Here is a 27,183-nt window from a genome sequence, read left to right on the forward strand (position 1 = left end):
ATTGTTAATGAGAAGGCCACACAATTATATTTTCTCTCTAATTTAGCACAATTAGTGTAACAATGAGGACACGAAAGAGGGGCTACAAAATTGGGATAGTTTAAAGAGAAACTTATCAATTAATTAACGGGTTAAAATTTGAAAGTAACTTCGAAACATATGAATAATAAATTTGTTGCAAATAATCTTAAATGGAGACGAGGTTATAGCCTCCTCAGTAACACTTGGTCTTGAACAAGTATTGACTGAAATATATTGAACCACACTTTGAAAAAAAAAAAAAAACGAGAAAGAAAGAAAGAAAGAAGGAAGCTTTACACGTTGAAATCATCTAAAAAATCAATAGATGATCAATTAATATAATCTTCCAAATATACCTGTGTTTCTGTGTTTTATGATACAAATTATATATCATAAAAATACAATTTCTAGTACAATTTTTCAAAGAACGTATCTACAATAAGAGATTACCCATTCATACTTGCATTACATTCTCTTCAGTAACTTTCGGAGCACCATTTTCATATAAACATGCAGCGACAAAAAGAAACTTAATCACCAAATACATCTCACTAGTTTACACATCCGCCTCACAAGTTTTACTCATCGTAGTCCTATAAGCCAGTCATTACTGTTCGCAAGTAGTAGATGAGGTATCTCAAAAAGGTTGTTCAGAATTTATGCCAGGAAGCTGCTCATGCGATGCATTCATGTTGACTTTGATCCTGTTATTACAGGGAGAAACTAACACATTGATACTTGATACCAATGATCTAATTCAACACAACTGGCATACTTCAATCTTCATTGAGATGTTCAATTTTATAGGCATTTAAGGACTAAGGCTTTGCTGTTGATGTTGTATAAGGCCTTTGGTTCTAACATTATTTTGTTTATTGTACAAAATAGGTTACACTAAATTGAGATATGGATGTAAAACTGGAAAGAGAGCCAAAATTGTAATTTCCAGTCAGCTATGTAGTGTTTATTGCAGAAAAAACAAAGAATAGTAAGTTAATGTAGAAGTAAGGTAATGTTATGATATACCTGTTGTGGATGTTTACATATTCATCAGTTTCATCCAAAATTTCCTCCTGTAGTAAAGCAATGAGAGATTAAATTAGAAACGGGGGATAAAAGCTGAACAATTGGGGCTGACAGATAAAGATGCTTGAAGGGAGCTACAAAATTAACAGCTCATTTAAAAAGACCGGTCTATTCAATGCACCCACAGAATTAAGACAGCATCAATCGGCCATTCTTAGGGTCAAGAGACTCAAGACCCCTAAAGAAATTATCTATTTTTTGCTCCGGCTTCTTTGACATATCACACATCCAGCACAACTGGTTCTGACTATTACATACACCTTTAAGCTCAATTGTTCCCTGCATTATACTAGGACTTCAATGCAGAGATTTTTGATCAAAGTCATTAGTAAGGAAATACTTGTTTAAATACTTCTAAATGTCTCCCATAACTTAATCTTGGATATATTCAGTTCTTTTTTTGCTTCAGTCTTATACGATAATAGGAGCTTAACTCCTGAATAATTTCATTGTCATAGCCTTCAAGTTAAAGACCCTTTCAAATTCAATGGACCTAAGTCAATCTAGTTCCTTCTAGCTCAGATTCAATCTTGAGAACCGAGATTATGACATATGTAGGACTTGTTATTTCATCCTCCCCCAGCATGTTCAATTGCAAAATCACCGGCACCACTAGCCTTCTCTTTATGGAATTCATCACTATTATGTTACATATACCTTCCTCATACCTTAGGCTTTAAAGATAGTCAACGAACAAATTAGCTGGCCCAATTGATTATGAATTACTCATGTATAGCCTTAAAGCACGAATTTAATTGTTTGGCCAATCAAGCATAACTTAATCTATGATTCTATGCCATGTTCTTCCAGTGGATTTTCCAAACAACTCATTTCTGCCTCCATTCTAAAGTTTAAAAAGATGTTTGTCTTGGGAACGAAAGTTGGTTCTTTCAGCTAAAATTTATGTTTCAGCTCTTAGAGTGCATTGTAGGCTAAGGCCATGTTCTCTTTACCTTAAAACAAGTTTCAATCAGTTAAAAAATCAGCTTTAAATCAGTAAATAATAGTGAATCAGTAAAATGAATCTATAATCAGTAAAGAAAACATAAAGTTTAACACCACTGACATCAGAATAGTAAAATCAGTGTTTATATATATAAATATATATATATATATATATATACAAGAAATGGCATTAGTCAACCAAGATAGTTTTAGAGATGAAGACAAAATATCCTCACAGAGTAACCAAAAGAAAATTTACAAACTAGTCCACTTTATGAAGCAGAAATCAATTATAATCAGCGTTTTATACCGATGAAATTGTTCTTTGAAAAAAAATTAGGTGATTAGAGTCTTCATGTTCTTTGGGGGCCTTGACAAAGTGGTGACAGATTAGTAGGGAGGACAATTGAGCAGCCACCTAACATTTAATGACTTTATTTACAGATTGCTTGTTGCTACAAATATGTGGTGACTATCCATGTTCCATACTAGAGCTTGGTTTACATAATGCCTGGATTTTTAGAGTGCATACAAATAAATAAAGCAACAGGATCAAATAACACTGTTAAAATCAACAGATAAAATCTTCTTTCTGCCATTGGATTCCTTTACTAAAGCAGGTTCCATAAGTGATTCTATGTTATTACTAGATCATGTAGCTCACAAAGGTATGCCTTACAGACATAGATCTATGTTAATACATACCTTGAGCAGTTCTTCAATTACATCTTCCATGGAAATCACACCAACCGCGGCTTGATTAGGAGGAAATTCTGGAATAGGCACGTTCTCAACATCCAAAACACAGAAGGAGCAACCTTTATGTCGTTTGAGGGTTGTAGTAACAGGAATTTTTTGCACTTTCTGGCCTCCACCATCATTAGTAAGTGCATAAACATCTGTCGCCTTTGGCTGAATTACATCACTACCTGAACTATCATGCTCTGAGAATTACCAGAATTATCACAAGATTTTAGACTTTGTTCTCTTCGATTCAAAACAGCTTATTTCAGGAAAAAAGAATTTTAAAACGTTAGTTTTACAGCTAACAGCTAACAAGTTAAAACAAATTAATACCAGGTCAATTAGTAGTAGTTGGATCAAAATTTGTTTTAATTGGCTGATTAACTATAGTTTAAAAATTGATTTAAATATAAAAAAGAACACAGTTGTAGTAATATTGAATATAAAGACCTTCGGAGGCTCATCAACTCTAATTCAAAAATTTTTGCAATATAACATGAGGGTCCCCGGCATGAGAATATCCAAATTTTGAAAAATTTATTTATTTCGTTTAAAATTAATTGTAATGCATCCAATAAGATCGTTTTTCTATAATTATTATCAATTAACATGAACTAGGGTCTGAATACAGCCAGTGACAAGAACTTGTCAGTACATATATATATAACCTTAATTTAGCCCCTATAGATATGTTCACTTCACCTAATCTGATCTGAAATTAATATATTCTGATCTAATCTGGTCTGGTTTTACACTCAGTGGCATAAACTGGTCAACATAGACACATTGGTGTAAACTTTGTCACTTAAAACCCATTCCAATTGACAATGTTTGCTATACAATTATCAAGATTGTGTCACTGAATGTATTTAGTGACCATTTTTCATGTTAATTTCATTATTTAGACAAGTTCATATCAATGGTTGTAGTTGGACCACATTTCATGTCAATGAGTAAATTACTATATAGTGGTAACTGGTAGATTAAGGAGAGTTCATGACCAAAGCTAAATATGATCAACCTGTGCATAAGTATATTGCCATAGCTTCACAGTAGCACAGATTTATGCATTTATCAAACTTGGGGATGTATGAGAAATTACCAGCTAAACAGTGAGCTCGTGATAAGAACTTTGGGGTTCTTCAGTAACATAAGCTTTTGTGGTATTACTGAGATTTTAAAATCAAAAAAACAAAAAAAAAAACACACACACTAATACCCTTCTCAGCATTTCTCATTCAATCCCCTTATTACATAGTCAATGCTCCTGAACTTACCATCCAGAGGCTTTACATTTGTCTGATTTAAATCCTTGTAAACAACGGCAATGTGACTGTGGCCCTTCTGAAACTGGTTCAGGATGTCATACAGTGGCATATTTTCAGGAACCCTGTAGTACCAAAGAAAGCAAGATAAGTGACTACAAATTAAGACATTGGACATATATGAATCAATTAGACACCAAATAAAAAAGGAATGTAAGTTTTTTAAGGAGAAGGAAAAGGAGATTTTAAAGAAAGGGGTAAAAGATAAACAATAATTAAAGTAAAAACATACAGTGTACATAACATCACTTCATCTACACCCATTTTAACTTATACTTTCCTGTCCAAGAGTAAAGACAATTTATAAAAAGCTTGCATTTTTTAGGGCCAATATGAATTGTCAAATGTCCATATTGATTATCTATGTCGAAACATCATGTCCAACATAATAACTTTTAACATAACCAAGAACACAGTACATGGGCACCAAAGATTCATAATTCCAACAAAAATTTGTACACGTTTTTAATCATTTTTCTACCTCCAATATTTTTGATAACCTATCATATTTTATCATTTTTCTTTCATTTTGCAGAAATGGAAACAGCTTTGTCATCGTCATCATCAAAAAAATGACAGTTTAACTCAGGAACTTTTAGATATCAGGAGTCCTCTGACAAACCTCTAATGAAACAAGCAGAACACCAACAGACTGCAGATAGAAAAAACACTTAAAGTATGTAAGTATGTTAGTAAGTAAGAAATGCATTTTTTTTTTCTCCGCTCTTCTTTTTAGCTTTCAGTTCCTGCTTATGGTCAAAATATACTTTTTTGCTTTCCTAACCTCTTAACCTGTTTGGTGAAAGTTGCATTAAGTGGCCAATATTGGTCATTCCAGTACTTGGTTCTGAAGGATATCTTCCAGCTCAAGCAGTAAGCACTAAGAAGTCAACTATATGCTTATTATACAGCTCAAACTAAATTACCAAGCTTTATTCTATAAAATTAGCACAAGCATGAAAAGCAAAACAATTCGTAGATAAAACTTGTGAAGTAGCACTGTATTGCAAAAAAACCTCCTCTCAGAAGCTCTATTCATTAGTTCATTGTGTTTCTAACAATTCAGAAACACCCAAGCATGCAGCCTTGCTAGATATTGTGCAACATATGTTAAGGAAATTAAAAATCATAATTAATTTGTAAGAACTAATGATGCTGAAACTCTCATACTACATATGCAATTCACCCCCCCAAAAAAAAAAAAAAAAAAAAAAACACTACCACCATGATGATAACCTTGTCCATCTTCTCAAAATGGATTCTAAACATTTGATTAGGGTGGCCTTCTAAAGTTATTTGCTATTCCAAACAACCTAATACAATGACTAGTAAACAACTAATATTTGCCAACTGAGTACTCTAATATCAAGTTTAACATAATCTAACCTTTTGGATAGCATTTCTTTTTAGGAGACTCAGTCAAATGTTTGAATTCACATAGCTTTACAGAAAGAAGAAAAAAAATATATCAAGAAAGTCCTATTACCTGGGAATTTTTCTAATGGTTATCTTTCTTAGAGGCACTCCTTCATCAGGGTCAACACCTAAAAGATTTTTAACCTGTACATGACCGAAAAATGAAACATATAAAGGCAACACAGAGAAAATTGCATACATACAGATGTATTGTTCTAAGAATACAAAAGGCACTTCCATATGAGCAAAAAAAACCCAGGGAAGACACCTGCAACATGTATCAATCACATCATGCCAGTGTGAGACAGAATTCTGCTAGAAAGGATCCCAGATTAAAGGCAATTATACAGCTTGAAAAACAAGGACTTTACTACCACAACCCTCTCACAAAGTGCAATCACTCCACTCAGATGCAGTTGCGATTTTGAAATGGTAACAGAACTACTTTTGCAGGCAATGTGGATAGTTTGTGGTTGTTGCAAGCTTGCAACCTAACATCTCCGTCATAGTAAGTTAAAAAACTAATACAGTGCAGCCAATTTATAATACCATGATCGCCACAACACTTTAGGCTCCTTACTTCAATGATGAATACATAGTCCAACGCCCCAACATCATAATGCTCAATGGTTGAGTTTAGCTAAGGAAATTGGCAATCTCACAATTCACAAAATTTCTGTCCCAAAAATGTTCTCGCATTTAAGAATAACCCACACACATTGTATCCTATACAATAGGAAAACAGCTTGAAGCCATGGTTCAGTTAACAATGATACCTATCCTTGGGATGTACTAAATCAGTCAAAAGGACAACATGAAGAAAGAATACCATCAACATTCCTGACGAGGAAGCTCACAATAACTATTCCCAACCTCCCTTTCTTAGACCATTTGAAACAGAAAAACTATAAGAGCATATGCATTCTTAGTGAAAGAGTCTAAGATTAGGCATTACTATATTAATTTCTTCTTAGCTAAGGAGTAAAATCTATCAAAGGGAAAAAAATCGTCATAGCCAAACAATTAAATTGAAGAAAAAGGCTTACAAATCAGGCTACCACACTTTACATCATGTAAGGAAATGCCTAAGGAAAATCCCTATAGAGTGGCAACAAAAGAAAGCAAGCTAAATCACTTTATCCAATACATATGCTGCTGTCAACCCTAGCACTTTGGTTTAAGCTCAAAGTGCAGCTAGGCAGGTTGATTCCACAAGGAAACTCCTCCGTTACTTTCAAAACAAAAACAAGAAAACATGATATGTTCCAAAGTAGAAGGTAAAAAGACCCATTGAACATCCATCACTTCAGATAATTTATCCTTAGAATCATAGGATTAAAACCATATAGTATGCCATATTAAAGGGAATGCCCTATTTGTCCATTAAGATTGCATATCAAAATTACCTAAAGCAAACTTTAGGAAAAAGAATGCATATATATCTTAAAGATACAACTTTAATGGATATTCCGCCAAAGAGTGCCACATAAGTAAGGTAAAAGGAGGACTATGTATATCCTGGGAGATGTCTCCGACAGGGAATTTGTCGCATTCATTATTAAGTTTGAGAGGAATGATGTGTTCGGTCCATTATAATGTGTTAGTAATTGAATTTGTCACGTTAGGCCCATTTGACGGCCAAGAACATGTTCGACTATTAAAAACTCAGATGGTGTGCTAGTAAAAGTTTACAAAACCAATATTTTGAAAATATATATTCAAACAAATCTAAAAAGATCCCACATAACTATATTTTTTTTCTTATATATCAATAAGAATTTACAATCAAAGTTGATGAACTTTGACTACAATAAGAAGGAAATGGAGCAAACAATTAAGAATGTAGGAAGTACTAGAAAGAAATTCCTTAAACACATTGACTTAAATGATTGAAGAGCAGTCGCATAATTATCACAGCATTTTAGCAGATCATACTACTTTCCAAAAGTTAGATATTCCTAGGCCCACTCCTACAAATGGGTAAGGACTGTTAGAGGTCTTAGGGAACTTTTAGGAATAAATAATAAAATAAAAAAATTAAAACAGTAAATGAGGATGTGTAATAAGGAAACAAAAAATATGCCAGTACCAACTTGATCTACATCTATCAGGCCCTGTTTGGTTCAGCACTATGTGTCATTGTAGATTTCAATATCAAACCCTTGAATTTGAGATATTTGATTCCAGAAAATCTACACTTAATACCTAGTGTTAGGTTCAAATCCACCATTTTGCAATTGGATAAAAGACTTTGAAAAATGTATATAAAATCTCTATTTTTCCTAGAGCCCATCACAGATATAAATTAAAAATAAATAAATAAAAGCAAACAAATAAAAAAACAGATTAAAAAAGTTATGTAGTCTGGACTCCGGCAACCCTTCTTTCTTCTTATCCTTTTTCTTCTCACGTCAAGCTAAGGCCACCATATCAACCAACCAAGACAGCCACAAGCAAGCTCCAACACCAGTCCACAATTTATCCTAATTGTTCAAACATAACCAAGGAAAGAAGGCCTGCTAGATACTCCTATATTATCACCATTAGTAGGCATGCAGAAGATAGTGGCAGCTGTTTTGGTTTCTGTGGTGGTGGCATCAGCATTTGATTGTGCAAGAAGAAAGTCTGACAAGTGACAATGATGTAGCAATGGAAGAGAGCAGGCTATGGAATTTGCTTGTTGGGGTTTGAACATCCAGTATATTTGAGTTTCATTCATTATAAGGTTAATCAGAGGTGGGGGTTTGGCTGAACCCCACCCCCCCTTTAAGAATGGAAACCCTGCACCTAGTGGGTGTAGAGTGTGAGCTCTACTGGTTTCAGTTTTTTGTATAGTTGTGAATTGAACAATATGCTTGAATTTAGTTGATTCCAAACCCATATATGATACCTAAAATTTACAAACTAACACCCACAAAGAACAATACCCATACTCCCATAGGACCTAGGATAACAATCTAATATCAATATATATATTAAAACTCATGGCAAGACATGATGTTTTGCCATGTGTCAACAATTTTGCCATTTGACATATGATGTGTCGTCGCCAAATCATACCATAACATTAATACTCTATGCATTAACTTTCATGTATTAATGTTAAGTTTAATTGATAAACTCTTCTTATGCATGACAATTTCCCTTGTACTGTAACTTCTTAACAATTACATAATAATAAAGTTAGTAAGAAATTAAACATTTACTCCATTTTTATTTTGTGCATTAACATAACTCATAAAATTGTAATCATAGTGTAAAAGATTTTTGTGCATTATGGAGAAGTATATATTTTGACATCAAATCTATAAAGATTTGATTTATAATATTTTTATGATTTTAATGTAAAAAAATGATTCTTATAATCAAACCAACTCATACAAGCAACAAACTACTTAAGCTATCATATTAAATAAATAAATAAATAAAACCACCACTTAAGCTCTCAATGAGAACAAGCCAAAATATATATAGTTCGATTAAAGTAATAAATTTATAATGACCCGGGACATTGCCCGAGCCAATAACTAGTTTACTTTTTATAACATATGAGAGTATGCAGAGTAGTCTTCTTAATACAAGAGAATCAAAAGCTATCTTTCAATTTTGAAACATCTAATGCAGGTGATATGTGACAGATACTATGCAAGCAACCAAAGTACAGATAATAATGAGAACTTGTCAGCAAATAAGCAATCTAGAAAAAATGGAAGTTGATATTTATGTAAGTTGCAACTCTAGGTGAAGCATAACATGATATAGAAAAGGAAATACCAGGACTAATCCGATTATGTTCAATGGGTTTTGATAATAAACAGGAACTCTACTGTGTCCCATTGCCATAATAGCATTAAGTGTTTCCCTGCAGAGGAAAAATGATATTAGAGATATGAAGGCTGTGTGAGACACTATGTAAGACTCAAAATCAGCAATAGACCCACAAATTAAGAGTTGCATCCAGATCAAGGGAAAATGCCTTCGATATCAAGGTCATGGCATCCTTTGCAGTCTTCTCAGTCATTTCAAGGGCACCTGTTATGATAGTAGTCTCATCATGTGTTAAATCCCCACCTTTCCCAGCCTATTTAACAAACATTTAGAGCAATGTAAGGCCAACTGTTAGCAAAATGTCATCAAGTTCCACCAAAATTGGCAAGAAGAGGTAAATCAGAGATGACTCTTTTGCAAGGGAGTTCCAACAAGTATACCTCATTCCCATGAAAATTAACAAAAGTTTTAAGCTCAGCTCTTCGTAAGAGTGCAGTCTGTCCCTTGCCCAACATCCAGTCTAGAACCTAATTTCAACAAGGAAGCTAATATTAATATAAGAAAAGAGTACCTGCTGATTCAGACAAGATTTACAACTTACGGTTCATCCTCAAATATGGAACTCTAGCTAAGAATGAAAAGTAATTTTATTAAGTAGGGAAAGACATTATGATCTAAATTCGGCAATGCCAATGCCACTTTCATAGCTTGTCTAGAGCAGTTATTAGTAGTCTAATAAAAGGCTTGTGTTCACGAAAGATGTTTACACTTGGATAAGAAATTTTTTTCATAAAAAAAATTAAAGAATAAAAAATTAAAGAAGCTGAAACAGAGGGAAAGCTATCGTATATAGAAAAAGAACAAAAGAAATCTGAAAGTAAATTTTTAGTAGAAGCACACAATGCCACATGACACAGAGGCTAAAACACCAAATGATCCCAAAAGTCCGTAACACCTTCACCAAATTAATTTAAATACTTAATCATGAAAGATAAAATCATCACTTCAGCCAAAAGCACCCAAATTACTGTCAGAAAAAAAACATATCATGAAAGAAACCAACCCATCTCGCTTGTGGCCGATCATAAAGGCAGAGCAGAACCAGAATTCTCCTTTTAATGCTTCATCTGATGCTTATCACTTCCAAAAAGTACCAGCTATCTTGCAGCAAATGAAGAGATAAGCATCAGATTCTGCATATACATAAATGTGATCACAAACACAGCTTCAGAAGGGCTTAAGAGAATGATTTAATTTTTTCTTTCCTTAGGTCTCTTTTTGTACATGGGTGGACCCCCTCTGTATCTTTCTAATTTATTCCCTCCGTCCCCTTTTGATAGTCCCTTATGGGCAAATTTTAGTCCCAAAATGCTCACCCCATTTGCTTTTTCCAAATATTAATTTTTTACCAAAATTCCATCCAACTAAAAACAATAGTTGTGCAAATTTAAATTTTCCATGTAAATTTTGCTTTCCCATGTACTTTTATTACTTTCTCTCTCTACTTTTTTGCATACCCAATGTCAATTTACTTTTTCAATGTATTTTAACTATTCTTGTTTGTGTTTATTAATTCTCGTGAAAAATGCCCATAAGGGACTATCAAAAGGGGACAGAGGGAGTATATCTTTATTTCTAAATCAACAACCAAAAAAAGTGTTACATAAACTAGGAGATAAGGCTCTTGTAGAATACTGCAGAAGCAAATAATTATGCCTACATCTTGTTTTGAGAATGAAAGCCTTGAATTTTATTGGAACCTTTTAGCTTCCAAACATTCAGTGATTTTACGTTTTTTCACAAGGACTTGAAAGCAAAAATACAAAACGTGACCTGATGATTGAGCAAGCCAAATTCTTTGATCAAGATGACCAAAGAAAACATAAAATCTTCGAATCTTTATAGGCAAGACACATCACCCAATTTCCTTACATATAAATTTTCATAGAAAATGAAGAATCCAAAACAAATGTAGACCTGTAAAGATCAGTTACAGATAAATTTTTCCAGGACTGTAGGCAGCAAATTTCAACAAGTGCATGGACATTCTTGGACACCACATTCCCTACAAATAAACTCAAACCTCCCAACCCTTTTTCCCTTGACCAATTGATTAGATCTCAAATTACAAGATGATCCCCTTTCTTAAGTGTTAGAATCCACCTGATCTACCTTATGCATACTAAGGCCGAAGGGGGACCTTCCACCGAAGCCATTTGGGGCCCGGCCTCTGGTACATTATTGCAATTAATTAGCTATTGAACTTAGTGATGTTCTTTTATTTATAAAAATTTGGAATATAGTGATTAGTTTTGAGCAACTGGTAAAATATTCATATCCCGGTCCCTTTAATATTTTTTACCAAGATCCGCCACTGACTAAGGCTACATTCTTTTCTGCTTTTGCTGGAAAAAATATTTAAAAAGTAGCAAAAAATTAAAGAAAAAAAATATATATTTCCTTGTTTTTAGCTAAACTTATTTTTGCTACACTTGATTTTGTTATAATTATTTAGATAAGCTAAGTACAAAAGAGCCTAACACATGCTTGTCAAGTATTTTGCTCTTGTTTACCCTTCTTGTGATCCAATGATCTAGTTAAAGTAATCTAAAGGTGCAACAATCATTCACTAGAAAGCATTGTTATAGACAATTTAAAGCCGTATTGCGAATGTACTTAAATTAAAAACCTACAAATCATACTTGCCCTCATCATATGCATTAGTTTTTCCAAACAGAATCTTACCTTACTAATTGGATAAGAAATGGGGAAAAATAACCAAAGTAATACACGAACAAAGGGTGCCAATGTAGCTCCAACCACTAGCCCATAGCGTGTGCAAACTGCCTGTGGCAATATCTACAAGGAAAGAGGCAAATAAAAACAATAAAGCATTGTATGCAAACTAAAGGTCTTTTTATACGAAGTATAAAAAGTGAGAAAAATCTCTCACCTCACCAAACATAAGAATCAGAGTTACTGATATCACAATTGCGGCCCATGGGGGGACAAGTTTATCCAAAAATATGGGAAGAGCCTGCAAAAATAAGGAAAATACAAGTCAATATAATCAAAGCTAGATAGCTAGAGGCTAGAATCAACACTGGTTCAAATTATCGTCCCATACCTCCATTGCCAAAGAGTTCCCAATAAGAAGAGTACAGAGAAGGAGATGCTGATTCTTTACCACTGGAAATATTTTTGCTGCCAAAGAAAGATGGGTCGTAGCAAGTCAGTGGGATGATAGCAAAAAAACACAACCATCCATCACTCAACCAAATAAGCCCTCCTTTCTTATTATAACAATCATCTCAAATATATTGTTCTGGTTAAGACTCGCTTTGTAAGAATAAGGGGACGGTCCAATTTCGAAACGTTCCAATGATTAATTATCTAATAAAAATGACCATCTATTTGCCAAAACTAGAGCATGGTACCAAATTGAACCTTTTCAATCAGAGTAAAGGAAAACTATCCTGTCAAATCATATAAACCCAAAAAAAACCTCTGAAAAAATCCTATCTTTCTTGATTAAATAGTTTACTCCATAATCCACATACATACAGTAGCAAACTACGCAAAAGTTGGTACCAATTCAATATTCAGCATCAGCAGTCAAAGATGTCTGATCATTCAACTAATAAACAAATAAATTATTGTCCCCAAAAGGATAATTAATTCCTCTAGGAACATAACACAACATAAACCCAATTCAAATAAACCCACCAAAAAAAACCTCAAAAATTGAAAAACTGTTTGATCATTTGTTTAAATAAATAAATGAAAGTACTGGTCATCAGGAAAATGATTAATTCCTCGAAAAACTGTCGCATCAATAATATAATTTGAACTAGTAAAGCAACAAATAAAACTCGATGAAGAGGGTAACTAAGTATTGCTAAATCCAATCCAAATAAACCCAACAAGAAAAACCCAAAAACACGGTTGAATTTAGCATAAAATAAACAACTGCAAAATCAACAAGAACAACAATAATAATGAAATATGATGAATTAAAGAAAGAGAGAGAGAAAGTGGGGACCAGCGTGGATACGATCCTGAGGACGACCAGCCTTGATGAGGACTTCAAGGTCAACAAGAGCGAGAGACATGAGACCGAGGGTCAGACCAGCCATCAGACCAGCAAATATAACTAAGCTTACTATTATCACTAGATTTTCTACATATACTGATAACGTTATACCACCAGCTTCATCGCCATGATTGCTCATCTTTATTTCTCTCTCTCTTCCTTGCTAATTCAACTCCTTACTCACTCCTCACTTTTCCCTTTTTGTCTTTGTTTGGTGATTTGATGATCCCTTTTTGCTTAAATTTCCGAAAGATACACGCGTTAATACACGGCATAGGTTAAAATGTTACGAAGTAAATAGGACTGCACTAGCTTAAGTCTCGAACTCCTTTTTTTTTTTTTTTTTGACAGCAAGTCTCGAACTCTCGACATGCACGATTTTATGAGTTTTTTTTTTTTTTTTTTTTTTTTTTTTTTTTTTAACGAGAAGAAAAAGGATTTTATTAATGAAAGATAGTCAAACGATATTTACAAACAACTCCTAAGAAGTTTAAAATTTCAATATAAGTACAAATCACCTCAGAACTAGTTACATGCAGATTCGATCGACGATCGCCTTAATAAAAAACTTCATCTGTAGCAATACAATATGTGAGTTAGCTCTAATTCGGCTTGAGATCCACGGATGAGTAGTTGTTTGAGTGAAGAAACTCATATGGCCTTCTATATACTTTCGGAGACGATGAAACCCTAAATCTTCGATCTTTAGCACACAAACAAACAAAAAAAGAATAAGCCTAATTCAATAAACCCCATCATAAATATGGGATCCTTTTATTGAAATCAATTAAAAAGTTTTTTGGGCCTTATCACCGGTAAAACCACTAGTGAAAGCCCCTACAAAAATTTACAATTGAGATCAGAAGAAAATAGATGGATGAGAAGAGGAGAAAGGAGAAGAGTAAGGAAAAAAAATCTAGCAATGGAGGCTAGATAAACCCTTCCAAGGGAAAACCCTAGAGGGAACCAAAAAAACCCTCCCAAGGAGAAAACCTAGAGGGAACCAATAAGATGTACTACTAAATTTTATATATTTCAACAATTATGTATAAAAAAAAAAGGAAAATTAACAATGGTACACCCAAGGTTTGAGCGTTTATCAATAATACACCTACTTAACTTTTGTTTATCAACGGTACACCCATGGTTTCATACACTCATCTACAGTAACCCTAACATTAAACAAACGTTAATCATAGGTTAATTTTGGCATTTTTCTATATTTTTTAGCTTACAAAACTCCCTCCTTTTTTCCGTCTTCACTTTCCTTCATTTATTTAAACTTACCCTCCCTCCTTTTTTTTCCCTCTTCACCCTTCTCTTGCTTCACTAGAATTTCCCTCTTTTACTTTTTTTTTTTTTTTTTTTTTTTTGAATTTTTGAATCTGAATGGCTTCTTTTGGCAATGGCTAGCAACAGGAATGGTAGGGGTTTGTGGTTCAAATTAGTGAATTGCAATTGTGACCCCTCAAGATATGCTGATATCAGATTCTCAAGCACTGTTTCAAACCCGGGAAGACCCTACTACAAGTGCAAGTTGTGTGAATTCTTCATGTGGGTCAAGGAGGACCATATTGTTACTGACTAGTAGATAGGATTGCTAATACAATTGAAGCTACATGTGTTCAACTTTCGAGGAGAGAATTCAATGAGTGCATGCACAAAATAGATGAATTTGCTGATTTTTTCATTTGGCGGTCAAAGTTGCCATTGTTATGTATTTGGTGTTATTAGTGGTAGCTCTAAAATAATTGTAATTTGCTATTTGATATCAATAAAAGCTAAGTCATTGCTGACTTTTAATTTCAATATTACTGAACTTAATTTCAATAAAAGATCTGAAACAAATTGTAATTTGCTGACTTTTATTTTCAATATTGTTGAACTTTATTACAGGACAAATGTAGAGCAAATCCAAATGCATAATGATGCTCATAAATACTGACCAAATTAATCAGCATTTGCCATTCATTGCATATGTCCAAAGCTTACAGTACCAAATTCATTGTCAAAAGCATAATTCAAAAGGCTAAAATTAAAACTGATTGTCAAAACCTACTACAGACAAAAACCAATCCAAAGTATCAATACACAAAATTCTGAGAAATCTAAGCATCAAGCACTATGAAGCATCTATGTTTGGGATTGTGACTGGTTGAGAGGGGTTTGACTCTGCATTTGTGAAGCATCAAACGCTGTTGCCATCTGTTGTACAACATCTTTGTTGGTGGGACCTCCCTTACATGTCCTAGAATTATGGCTGAAAGATCCATATTGTTTTGGGTGTTTTTGTCCCTCGGGAGAGTTGCAGCTCGAAGACTGGTTGCACGCGGCATGTACCTACAACGGAGACTCCGAGTATTTAGAGCTCCGCCTCCGACGATCAAGTTAGTACTTGAATATGAGTAGGAGAAGGTGCAAAAATTTAAATGAGATCTCCTCGAATTCCGAGATCAGGTGTTCTCTGATGTGAGAGAATGTAGGGTAGGTGTAATGAATTATTGAATCTGTCCCAAAATTGGGGGATATCTCCCTATTTATAGGGTCACTGGGGAACGTGCCCTCTCTTAGGTCATTTGACCTAGATTTGGTGGGCTGCGCCGTTTTGCGGTGCCCTTGAGAATTGGGCCTTGAAGGCCGCAATTCTGGAAAGCATATGAGGCTAACACGTGTGAGCTGGCAATTGGCTCAAATGGACCTGCCTATGCTTGACACGTGTCCCTCTCTGATTGGTCCACATGGACAGGGTATTTTTACCCAAAACATTTGCCCCTCACAGGTGTCACGTGGTTGGCCACGTGGCGCCTGTGACACGGGGCATTCAAGGAATGGTGAACAGTATAAACCATTCACCTTCTAGGGTATGACAAGGACGCCCCCATTATTACCCTTCTATAAATAGAAGGTTTACCTTCTCTCTCCTCATTTCATACCAAAGCATTTGACTTTTTAGAGAGAGAAAATCTGCATCTGTCTACTATGAATTTGCGTTTTTTCCGTCTGCGTTTTGAGGAGAACATCCGGTCACCGCGTGTAGTAATTTTTAGATTTCCAGAGAAAGTTTACAGGTAACCGCCTCTACTCCCTTCAAGCTTTTTATACTTTTCCACTTATGTAGTTAGGCTTCAAAAATAAAATGGACTCTTCATCAACCCACATGGCACCGCCTAGGTCATTTAGCCAGCCTCCTGGTATGGCTGAATCTAGAACCGGGGGTGCCTATTTTGGATATTCGGACCTGCTTTGCTCATCCCCGAACACCTCCGTCTATGTGTCTATGCAGGACACAATGCCTAGAGTTAAACAGGCGACTAGGAGGCGGCCTACTAAAAGAGTGCCGACTAATGAAGTTATTCTTGATGAGGAATACATAAGAGGAGCAGACGGGTTCTTCTCCGGATGGAACCCCTTTAATCCCTAGTGACACAATCTTAGAAGAGGTGGACGACAAGGAGGATTCTTCTTCCTCAGGGTGTTATGAAGATGGGTAAGGCGACGAGGGAGCCAGCGAGATATCCGGCTTAGAGGCGTCGGGCTCTGGCCAAGAAAATATGGCGGTTGACTACTAGCAGCCACCTAAAGGACCAAATTAGCCCAATCCCTTGGAAACTAAAATGCTTCGTAGGGACTTAGCTATTATGCAAAGCATCTTTAGGGACTTTGAGGAGACGCAGTCGGTAGGAGAAGGCTGGAGAATTGAGGTTCCGCCACTTGAGGCAATGATTGCCTGGGAGGATGATATTGATAATGTCGGCAGTTGTTTCGGCTTCTATGAAGCCATGATCAAAGCCGGCCTCCGCTTTTCCCTTCACAAAGGGATTATGAAGATTTTGAAGGGGTATGACTTGGGCGTCTAGCACCTTACCCCCAATTCGGGGATAAACATTCTAAGTTGTATCGCCGCCTGCGATTTTAGAACATAGAGCCTAGTTTCTTGGCGTTTGCTCATATGCATTATATTAGTCGGGCCCTAGGGGAGTATCGGGCGTGGTACACTCTTACCACACACCCGTAGTATCTGATGTCCTTGGACAAGCCGTCCAAGTGGTCCGGCTGGAAGGAGAGATTCTACTTGGTCTCTTCCCTAGCATTGGGACACAACCAGTTTATACGCCGATAAAATCAAGATCCGGCGCTGCTCGGGAAAAAGTGCGCCCTTCCTTGGATGTCATCCAGGACATATAAGCAGATAATGGAGTCAGGCTTTTTTGAGACAAGGACCGAGCCCTTGGAGGATGGGACTCAAATAATCGTTCCAAAGAACTAGATACCCCATTTGAATTTTTTAAAGAATGAGGCCTTCCTCTCTGCCTGTGGGCTTTGCACCATGTTCCCACAGGGTAGACTTACTACACATCCGACAATTTTCCGTCTGTATTGATGCTTTTATTGTTTTTGGTAATCTTTTTAACCAACTGTTTCCTTTCTTATTGTAGATGAAGCAAAGAATATTGTTTCTCCTGAGATGACACTTGCTAAATTGGTTGCCCTTCTGAGGAAGGAGCAGCTCCTTGAGAAAAAGGCCGCCTTAGAAGTCAAAAAAGGAGGGGTAAGCCCGCCTGCTATACTTTTCCAGCTTTTATAACAACTTAGTTAATTACCGGTTCTACCCCTTTCCTTTAACTTACAAATTTTTCGTCTATAATTCCTTATTTTGTTATTTGTAGAGCGGAAGAAAATCAATTCCCCACTCAATAACCAAATTATTCAAGTGGCTGAGGAATGAGCTGAGCAAAACCCCAGCTAAGACGGGAAGGAAGAATCCTCCCCACTCCTCATCTTCAGCCAACCCTGATAGACCGTTAACTAAGGGAAAAAGTTCGGCTGTTATGAGAGCTCTGAGCGAAAGCTCAGAGCAAGGGTAAAAAAACGGATGCTTCTACAACATCGAAGAGTGGCGAGCCACTCACAACTGCAATCGGTTCTGAAGCGGCTGAAGCAGAGTCTCCTTAGCTTCGCGTCCAAGGTAAGACACGAGTAGAATTCCCCTAGCCGATTGACTATATGCGAGTCAAGACTCGGGTCAATCCGCCTGAAGGTTCGATGAGCAGCTGGCATGAGTCAGGTGCCGCCTATAATGCTTTCTCACCTAGTACTTCTTTTGATGTAGATACTCCCTCAACACCGCCTGACATGCAGGTGTTTGCTAAGAGGATGGTGCAGACCCTCACTCGGACAAAGAAACACTCTGTGTCGGATGTGCAAATGGTGGATTTTGACCGGATCCAGGGCCTGCTTGCTTAGGTAACTTTTTACTTAGGACCACACTCTTAATAGTTTTTAACTCACTTTGCTAACCATCTAACCCCACCTTTTTAGGCGATGCTAAGGGTAGACGGGCTTAAGGTCCCCTTCAGACAAAAGGAGAAGAGGTAAATGACGCTAAACAGAGGGTCGTTCAAGCTCTCAACTCTGATGAATACAGTAAAATACAATGTGATGTTGAAATTAAAGCAGTAAAGTTGAAATAGGAGGAGCTGATAAGGAACTTGACAGCTGCTAATGACGCCGCTAACGAGCGGATAGCCAAGCTTGAGTAGGATCTGAAGACTGCCCAGTTAGACCTCAAGGATTTGGAGGGATCTGACAAGGAGAATCCCCAGCTGAGAGCACACGTCAGCCGCCAGGGTGTCGAGCTTGTTAATGCGTGACATTTATGTCACTCTTAGGAAGTATTTTTAGAGTCATTTTCCCGTTTATTTTATCCTATTTTCCCTTTCTTTCTCTTGTTTTCTCTTAATAACATTTCTTGTTTATTTTGGTAATTTTGTCGTGTTTTAGTTCTTTTCGTAGTTTTTAGTTTATTTTCGTATTTTATTTGCTTTTGATTTGTTATTTTTCGTTCTTTATTTTTCCTTGAAAGTTTTCTAGTTTACTTTTATTTATTTTAATTAGTTTTGAGTCTATTTTATTTCACTTTCTTTACTTGTATAGTTTTATTTAATTTTTATTAGTTTAGTGTTATTTATCTTATTTTATTTTACTTTATTTTACCTTTATTTTATTTTATTTTATTTTATCTCTTAGTAATACCCTCGTGTTTTTGGTGTTTAGGTTGATGCTCGATTTTCAAGTCCAAATCAGGTTCAAGGTCCGAGGAACCATCGGGATTATCAAGAGGAGGAAGCTAAGCTCAAGGGAAGCTAGAGGAAGCATGATTCAGAAGAGGTTCGGCCGAACCTCCTAATGGTGTGGCCGAACCTGCTCAGTGGTTCGGCCGAACGTTGAGGCAGGGGCAAGATGAAAATTGGCAGTTTTGCAGGAGTGGCCGAACCACATGAGTTCGACCAGACCAGGATCAGGGAGGTTCGACCGAACCTACCCATGGTTCGGCCAAACGTACCTTGTAGTCCGGCCGAACCTACCCTGTAGTCCGGCCAAACGTACCCTGTAGTCCGGGAGAACCTTCCCATTTGTTCGGTCGGACCTCTCCTTTTATCAGCTGGCTCTGTACGGACTATATAAGTCCCATCTTAAAACATTCAATAAATATCATCTATTCTTCTCTCTAATTAGTTTTAGTTTTAGGTTAGGTTAGGGTTAGTCTTCATTGGTAGAGAGAGAAAGTGAGGTTTTCTTCATTAATGAACTTGGATTTTGAAGAAGGAGCTTGTTCAATCCTTTGTAGACCTTCATCTTCAATTAATGAGCAATTTCTTACTCTTTCTCTTTACCTTTGTTCTTGATTTTGTTTATTTGCTTTTATTTTTCTTCTTTGCTTATTAATCATGTTGATGGTTATTGATTTGATGATTGATATTGTTTTCAACATGATTTGTGAGTAGTCATCTAGCCAAGGGTGTGGGGATGGTGTAGTTGCTAATTGTTCATGCTTTTAATGTTGGGGTTATGTTAATGGTGATTAAAGTCTTTGCATGCTTGATATTCTTTGGTCTTTCTTGCAAGAGCACATTGTTAGTTGATCAAAGATGAGTCTTTACTAACAAGTAACGGAAGTTGACTTAGTTGAGATTCATTACTATCGATTGTTATTTAATAGTACCTCCTAGTATATGGTTCTAATGTGGAAACATAGAGGCTATGTTAGGAGAAGCCAATTGACCCCGGAAGGCGGCTAGATTGGACCCTTTACTTTGGTATTCATGCATGTTTAGTTTACCATTGATATGCTACTTTGTTATTGTATGGTCAAGCGTCAACTTCACCTACCCATTTCCCTTGGTGCCTTAATGTTTTATTTCTTGTTTTAGCATCTTTAGACTTTAGTTTATTTATCTCCTATTCCGGACTAGCTTAATTGTCGATAACATTTGGTGGTGTTTACCGTTCTCTGTGGTTCGATCCCTATGCTTGCCTTATACTCGTATTAGGTTTGTTTAGGTTGTATAAATTGTATTTGATCTAGGGATAGACAATTGACGACGCGTTTATTCCCTTGCCACTTGTCCAAGAAAGGAACCGGCATAAGGATGAGATTGCCCAAGAGCAAAAGCGGCTGGTTGCTGAGAATGAGCGGGATACTAAAGCCCGACAGCGCATTGCATGGGGTCTGCTCCACCCTAATATTGAGTTTGATGTGCTCAAACTGCGATATGATTATGCCACTGAGGTGTATGACGCACAGCAACTCAATGAGCAGGCCCCTCCTCCCTTCAAGGCATGGGCCCTTGAACAAGGCTTTGAGGTCTCTAATAATAAGGAAGAGCTGGTTGCTAACCAAGTTAATCAGGTTCAGGCTAATGATGCTCAAACTAATCAAGTCTAAGATGGCTATATCTCGGATGGGCAAAAAGAAGCAAGCCTCCCAGCAAGTCAGAACCAGCCGGAGCAGGTCAAGCAGCCTTGATTCAGCCTCCCTTCTTCTGCGGCAGTATGCTAGTGTAATCTTTCCGGCCTGTGAGCCGAGTAGTTCTGTGTTTTTACTAACTAAGGAGTCGGGTGACAATTTACATTTTCTTTTTGTCCCGGATGTTATCCAGTTAACACTACTATCTGGTTTTTACCGATTTGAATGAAATTTTCCGACTGAGTCGGCTTAATGAATTTGCTGATTTTGTTTCAATTTTTGCACTTAAATTCTGCAATTTTAATTTTTGATTTTTGCCTAACTTTTTAGAGCATGCGGCAATTTAAATAGTATACCGGCTACTCTTTCCCCTGGCGACTGTGTGGTTAGTGTAATCTTTCCGGCCTGTGAGCCGAGTATTTCTGTGTTTTTACCGACTAAGGAGTTGGGTGACAATTTTTATTTTCTTTTTGTTTTGGATGTTATTTGGTTAACACTACTATTTGGTTTTTACCCTTTGAATGAAATTTTCCAATTGAGTTGGCTTGATGAAATTGTGATTTTGTTTCAATTTTTGCACTTAAATTCTGCCATTTTAATTTTTGATTTTTGCTTAGAGCATGTGGCAATTCAAATAGTATACCGGCTACTCTTGCCCCTGGCGGTTGTGTGGTTGGTTTCAATACTTCTTTGATTGATTGAATTTTGAATGTTTGATACTTTAAAGAGTATGGAATGTTACTAAGTCAATCAATCACAGTAGTGATTGCCCCAAACCAAGTACACAACCGTCCACATAACTAATAAGTAGCCGTTTTACCTAACTGGGGAGTAGGCTAGATCATAGCCATTTTTCCCTTTTTGTGTATTCGCATTTCATAACTCTTAGTGAGCCAGGCGAGAACTTGCCGCCTGGAATTTAATAGAATAGGGAACATATTTTTCGCCTGCCTAATGGTCCTTAGACGACTTAGAGCCCTTCTGGGGTGCCTGCAATTCATTGCACCTATTTCGTCTTCCCCATTAGGGTGACTGGTACAATTTCGTCGAATAGCCTAATAGAGAACTTTAGTTATTAATCGGCTGATGTCTTTTGACATCCGGTCTCTACACTTAGCCGTTCTATTAGGCTATTTTGGTCAGATAACTATGAGTTAACCAATTAGGCCGTTCAATCTTTGTCGTCTGCATATGCTAGTAGAGAAAACGATAGAATGCCCTCTAAGACGATAACACCCGGAGGGGCGTCGCCGGACACCATACTCATATGGGAGCAGACAAATTTATAAAATAAGTTTTGCATCCGGCCTTTGGCCTCTTAAATTAAATATCATTTTCGCCACCAAGTTTATTAACTTAGTTTTATTCATTGTATTGACCGTTGTAGGGAGGGTAATCCCATCGTAAAAGGTACTCTCCTTAAATGCCCTTGGCCACTTAAAAGCCTAGGACTTTACACTTGTTAGGGTGTAGTAGGATTTGAATTCCTAATTGTTTGGGAGACCTTGAATTAGAAATGATACTCTCATCACGCTTTTTTGTAAGAAAGAAGTAGGAGTCGCCAATGAGTTTTAGGAAACTCATAAACCTCGTTCATGCCTTTCTTCCATGTGGAGTTCATGGAATAATTAGCACGAATCATAAGTTTATTCATGCCCAAATTGGTCTACATAAACCAGAAATGAGTTCGGGAGCGAGGGTACTAAAATAACGTTCCTTTTAGGAAGGAATCAATATTCTAGCCCTAGTACGACCTCTACTAGCTCTTCCTTTTTCACAATTTCATTACCAAACAATATATGTAACGTGATACCTAAAACTACGTTTGTTGATTTTATTTACAAGCATTAATCACATAGGAATTACATTGCAAAAGTCGTTATTCTTATTTAATAATATTCGTGAAAGAACAATAAATAAACAAGATTTACCTTGTCTTAAGTGATAAAACAACAATTAATTATTCAAATTCTAGTCTTGATTAACGAAAGAGTACTATGTGAGTTAATTAATTTATAGTATGTTTAAGTGATCAAACAACACTAATTAATCAATTAAAATTATTTAAACAATAAAAGAAAAGTGATTTATCTAAGTGCTCAGGAAACTAAACGTTCTTCTTTTATGTTCAATCTCCGTTTAATGTGTTTATGGACTTTCTTTCTTCTTTGTACCTCAATGGATTTCAATGGATTCAATTAGGGTTGGAAAGTATTTGGGAAGAGAGAAGAAACAGTAGTATGATAGTAAGAGAAGTTGAGAGATTAGGGTTGTGAGAATATTAGGGTTTTAATTCTGAATTTTTCGGTCCCCGTAATGCTGAATAAAGACCCCTATTTATAGGCGTAGGGATCTAGGTTTAGGGTTTTAGAGCCGCGTCGTCATGTGGCGCGCGCAACTCTTAGAGTCGCGTTGGGGTTCTGCGTGCATCTCATATGAGTCGCGCGCGCAACTGATTGAGTTGCGCTGGTTTGCGGTTTGCCTTATACAAAAACGCGTTTTTAAAACTTCCATAACTTTTGATTGCGGAGTCGGATTAAGGCGTGTGAGATATCATTGGAAATATCTGAATGTATAATTTCCAATTCCGTTTGAATTAAGTTAAAATATGTTATGGATCAAAAGTTATGGCCGTTGGAGTGCAAGGATGTCGGTTTTAGGGCCCGGTTTAGTGTTTTGATCATAACTTCTTCGTTTTGGCTCGAAATTGGGCTTATAATATACCGTTGGAAATCTATTTGAAAGGGATATCCATCTGTATAGGCCTTGCATGGAAATTTAATGGTTGGTCTATCTTTTTTGCTGGATTTTCAACAATGTAGGTTCCATTGGATCCAATCATTGCATTTGCCGCATTTGGGTCCGTTATTAATCAAGTTTAAACATGTATGAACATGTTTTCGGTCTAATTAGTAATCGAACAAGGCTGTAAGATAACTTGGTCTCAAATATGGGTTTCAACTTACTTCATAATTCTTTTCATAGTCCATAAACATTTTAACTTTGATCTAACATGAAGAACGGATTTTTGTAACATCATCGCACTTCCTTTCGGGACAAGAGGCCAAAAGTAGGTGTCTACAGTTAGCCCTCACTTTGATCAAGTCTAGAATAGACAATGATCAAAGTAGTAAAGGAAATAACTCCGAGACTCATTCTGCGAAGTTCTCTAAGGATAAAGAATCTTTCAGTAATGTTTAAGGATGTCGAAACAATCCTTGGTTCGCTAGGTGTTTGAAACAAGTAGCTATTAAGGCTAGAAAAAGTTTTTCCTAGTCTTAACGCGCTAAAGAATCTAGATTGATCCTTTGTAATTGTAGAACGCTTTTACAAGTAAAGGTGTTCTAGGTGATGTCAAGTCATGAGAAGAGATCGGTTTTAAAAGGATAAAAGGGGATGATTTCTTCTCAATCGTGTCATCGTTGGTCTAAAGTCCCTCGATATGTCATTGAAACTTTAGCTTGACTTTAACAAAGTAAAACGATGAAAAAGGGGTTTTCGGTATTCGAGCCGAAATGGTCTGGTATTCGAGTCGGGTCCGGTATTCGAGCCGGAAGTCCACAAGATAGAAATACATGTCTTAGGACTAGAGGCATATATCCAAATTCAGTGAGAAGGAAGAAAGTCAGCAACTTAGTTAACAACACTGTGGCGCCACCCCCCCCCCCCCCACCACCACCATCACAAACCTCAAAACCCCCACAACTTGACAACCAACATATAACTCTACCCCATCCCAACCACGAACAATCCCCATCCACGACCCTACAATCAGACCCCCAAAATATTCAAATCCCCCTCCCCCCTTTGACCTCCCATTTCCTTCCTTTATGGCTGCTTTCATAGGGGCTTTAATTCCAAGCTTCCCATACTTCTTTCATCATCATCAATCAGCATCACAATAATATAATCTACCCATTGAATTAGGATGAAACAAATTAAGCCATCCAAAATCATCAATTCCATACATATGGTATGGTCAGTGCCGATACAGAGATGTGGGTGCGTTACGGTGCTTTAGATTGGTGGTCCGTAGGTGGGTGGTGGGCAATACATGTGCTGCTGTAGTGGTGTGATTAGGTGGTGGTTTCAGGTTCTAGGTAAGTGGGGTTAGAATTTTGAGGTCTAAGTACTTGGGGATGGGGTTTTTGGTGGTTACGGGGTCTAAGTGAATGGAATTGGTGGTTTCGATTTGGTGAGGTGAGTGGTTTCGAGACTGGGTAGCTAGGGGTGGTGGTGGGGTAAGTGATGGCTGAGGTGGTGGTGGCAATGGCGAAAGGTTCAAGGATGTGATGGAGTTGGAGAGAGAAGGAAGGAGGGAAAAAGAATTAAGAAAAAAAAAAGTTACCTGAAGTTCAGGTAACCAGTCAAAAAGGTTCGCTAGAAGATAATAAGTATTAAACTTAGGATTATTCTAGGTTAATCAAAAGGTTGGATTATTGTGGGAGAATAAAGCAAAGGTTGGATTATTCTTGTTAAATTTTCCTATCTCATTTTTTTTATTTTTTTTTTGTTGATATTGGAGCCCCCATGTGTCGGGTTATGCGCATTCTTACTATTTCGCAAGTCTTGGAGCCCCCAATTGGTGGCAAATTCTAATGACTTGCTAATGTTTAGGCCATTCATATGATATTGAGATGGACCTGTGTATATATCCTATTTTTGTTTTTGAAATATTTAGGACAGTGATATGGCTTTCACATTTTAGTTAAAGTTATTTTCAAGAAAACAAGTTAGTTTTTTGCTTGTTTATAGACCAAAAACAATTAAGGTTTAGTAATCTTACTTAATGTCTTAACGTTTGTAAAAAAATTGCGGTGATTTTATTCTTCAAAGTATTCAGAAATCAAATATTTTCTTTGTTCTTGTCAATATTTGATTTTGGTCTTGTAGGTGGTTCGTTTACCATCCCTTAGTCAATAAGCGAGAACAAGTTCGGGTCAAGAAGAAGTCGAATCTTAATTCATTCCTTTTGGAAATATAAATGTACATACACGTATCATCCAAACGGTTATTGATAATCTGAAAATTTATTTATTTGAGGGAATGAAACAAAGATTCAGAATGGAAATTTTTGAATACTATTTTTTATTAGAGACAAGTTATTTTGAACTAGAATTCAAAATTTGGCAAGGGTCCAATAATTTAAATAAAAGTTTGTTTTGAAAAGCAACTTTTGTAGTTGGCAAAATACATAATATTTTTTTTCAAAATTGAACCCAGAATGGAAAGAGAAGTTTAGCTCGTAATAGAGTGTGACTTTTTTTGTCAAGATTGATGAAGTTAAGTTGTAATTTGCAACTTATTTCAACAAAGATATGAAAATGTGAACAAACTTCATATATTTGATTTTGTTTATGTTTTTCTACTTGTCATCATTGTCATATTTTTCTAATTAAAAGTGAAGTTCTTTCAATTAAATAAGTACCGTAGTTTGAAAATGAATGTTTATCAAACCTAGGTTTGGTGAAGTGTTAGAATAATTTATAAAATCATTCGAATCACTTTCTAAAATATGGTCTCATTTTAATATAAAAGTTAAGGTGAGACCTATATTTTTAATTTGAAGCCCCCAAGCGTAGACTTTAGGTGGCTTTTGGAATTCATGTATACATATGCTAGGGGATGTTTCTCATGTTTATTTAAAGCCCCAAGGTTTGTATTTTTAATTTGTGGAATATTGCATATGTTTATCATGAATTGTTTGATCAAGTAACATAATTAATTATCTTGGTCAAATAATAGGAAGTGGTATTCTTCCCTTTGTCATTTAAAGTTAATAAGATGGTTCGTAATAAGCTTTGCATGACATTGATTTCGCACCAAAAATAGCGTGTTCAAATCTGTAAATAGAGAGAAGTGGGGATGTCCTGGCTTTTTTAAGCCCCCAATTTGAGGCAAAGAGCGGAAAAATTATACTATTTTCGAGTATTTTAGTTGCCAAATGGGTGGGATCATCCCGACTTATCCCCCTAAAAAAGAAATGAACAAAAAAGACAAATTTATATAAAAAGGAAGGGGAATCCAACTTTCTTATA

The 27,183-nt window shown here is 36.2% G+C and overlaps 1 protein-coding gene across 1 annotated transcript; it reads right to left on the bottom strand.

Moving 5' to 3' along the window:
- Positions 1 to 321: 321 nt before the first annotated feature.
- On the bottom strand, positions 322 to 13,657 carry LOC145638969 (DUF21 domain-containing protein At1g47330-like). Its single transcript, XM_081690050.1, has 12 exons — positions 13,348 to 13,657; positions 12,433 to 12,509; positions 12,259 to 12,342; positions 12,051 to 12,164; positions 9,746 to 9,832; positions 9,479 to 9,618; positions 9,312 to 9,399; positions 5,608 to 5,681; positions 4,074 to 4,186; positions 2,758 to 2,996; positions 1,048 to 1,094; positions 322 to 725 (listed from the first exon to the last, which is right to left on the bottom strand). The coding sequence occupies exons 1-12, from the start codon at positions 13,535 to 13,537 to the stop codon at positions 659 to 661; spliced, it is 1,320 nt and encodes a 439-aa protein (XP_081546176.1). The 5' UTR covers positions 13,538 to 13,657; the 3' UTR covers positions 322 to 658.
- Positions 13,658 to 27,183: the final 13,526 nt, after the last annotated feature.

The sequence above is a fragment of the Chenopodium album genome, chromosome 7 (assembly GCF_948465745.1).
Source record: "Chenopodium album chromosome 7, dcCheAlbu1.1, whole genome shotgun sequence".
Classification (NCBI taxonomy): Eukaryota; Viridiplantae; Streptophyta; class Magnoliopsida; order Caryophyllales; family Amaranthaceae; genus Chenopodium; species Chenopodium album.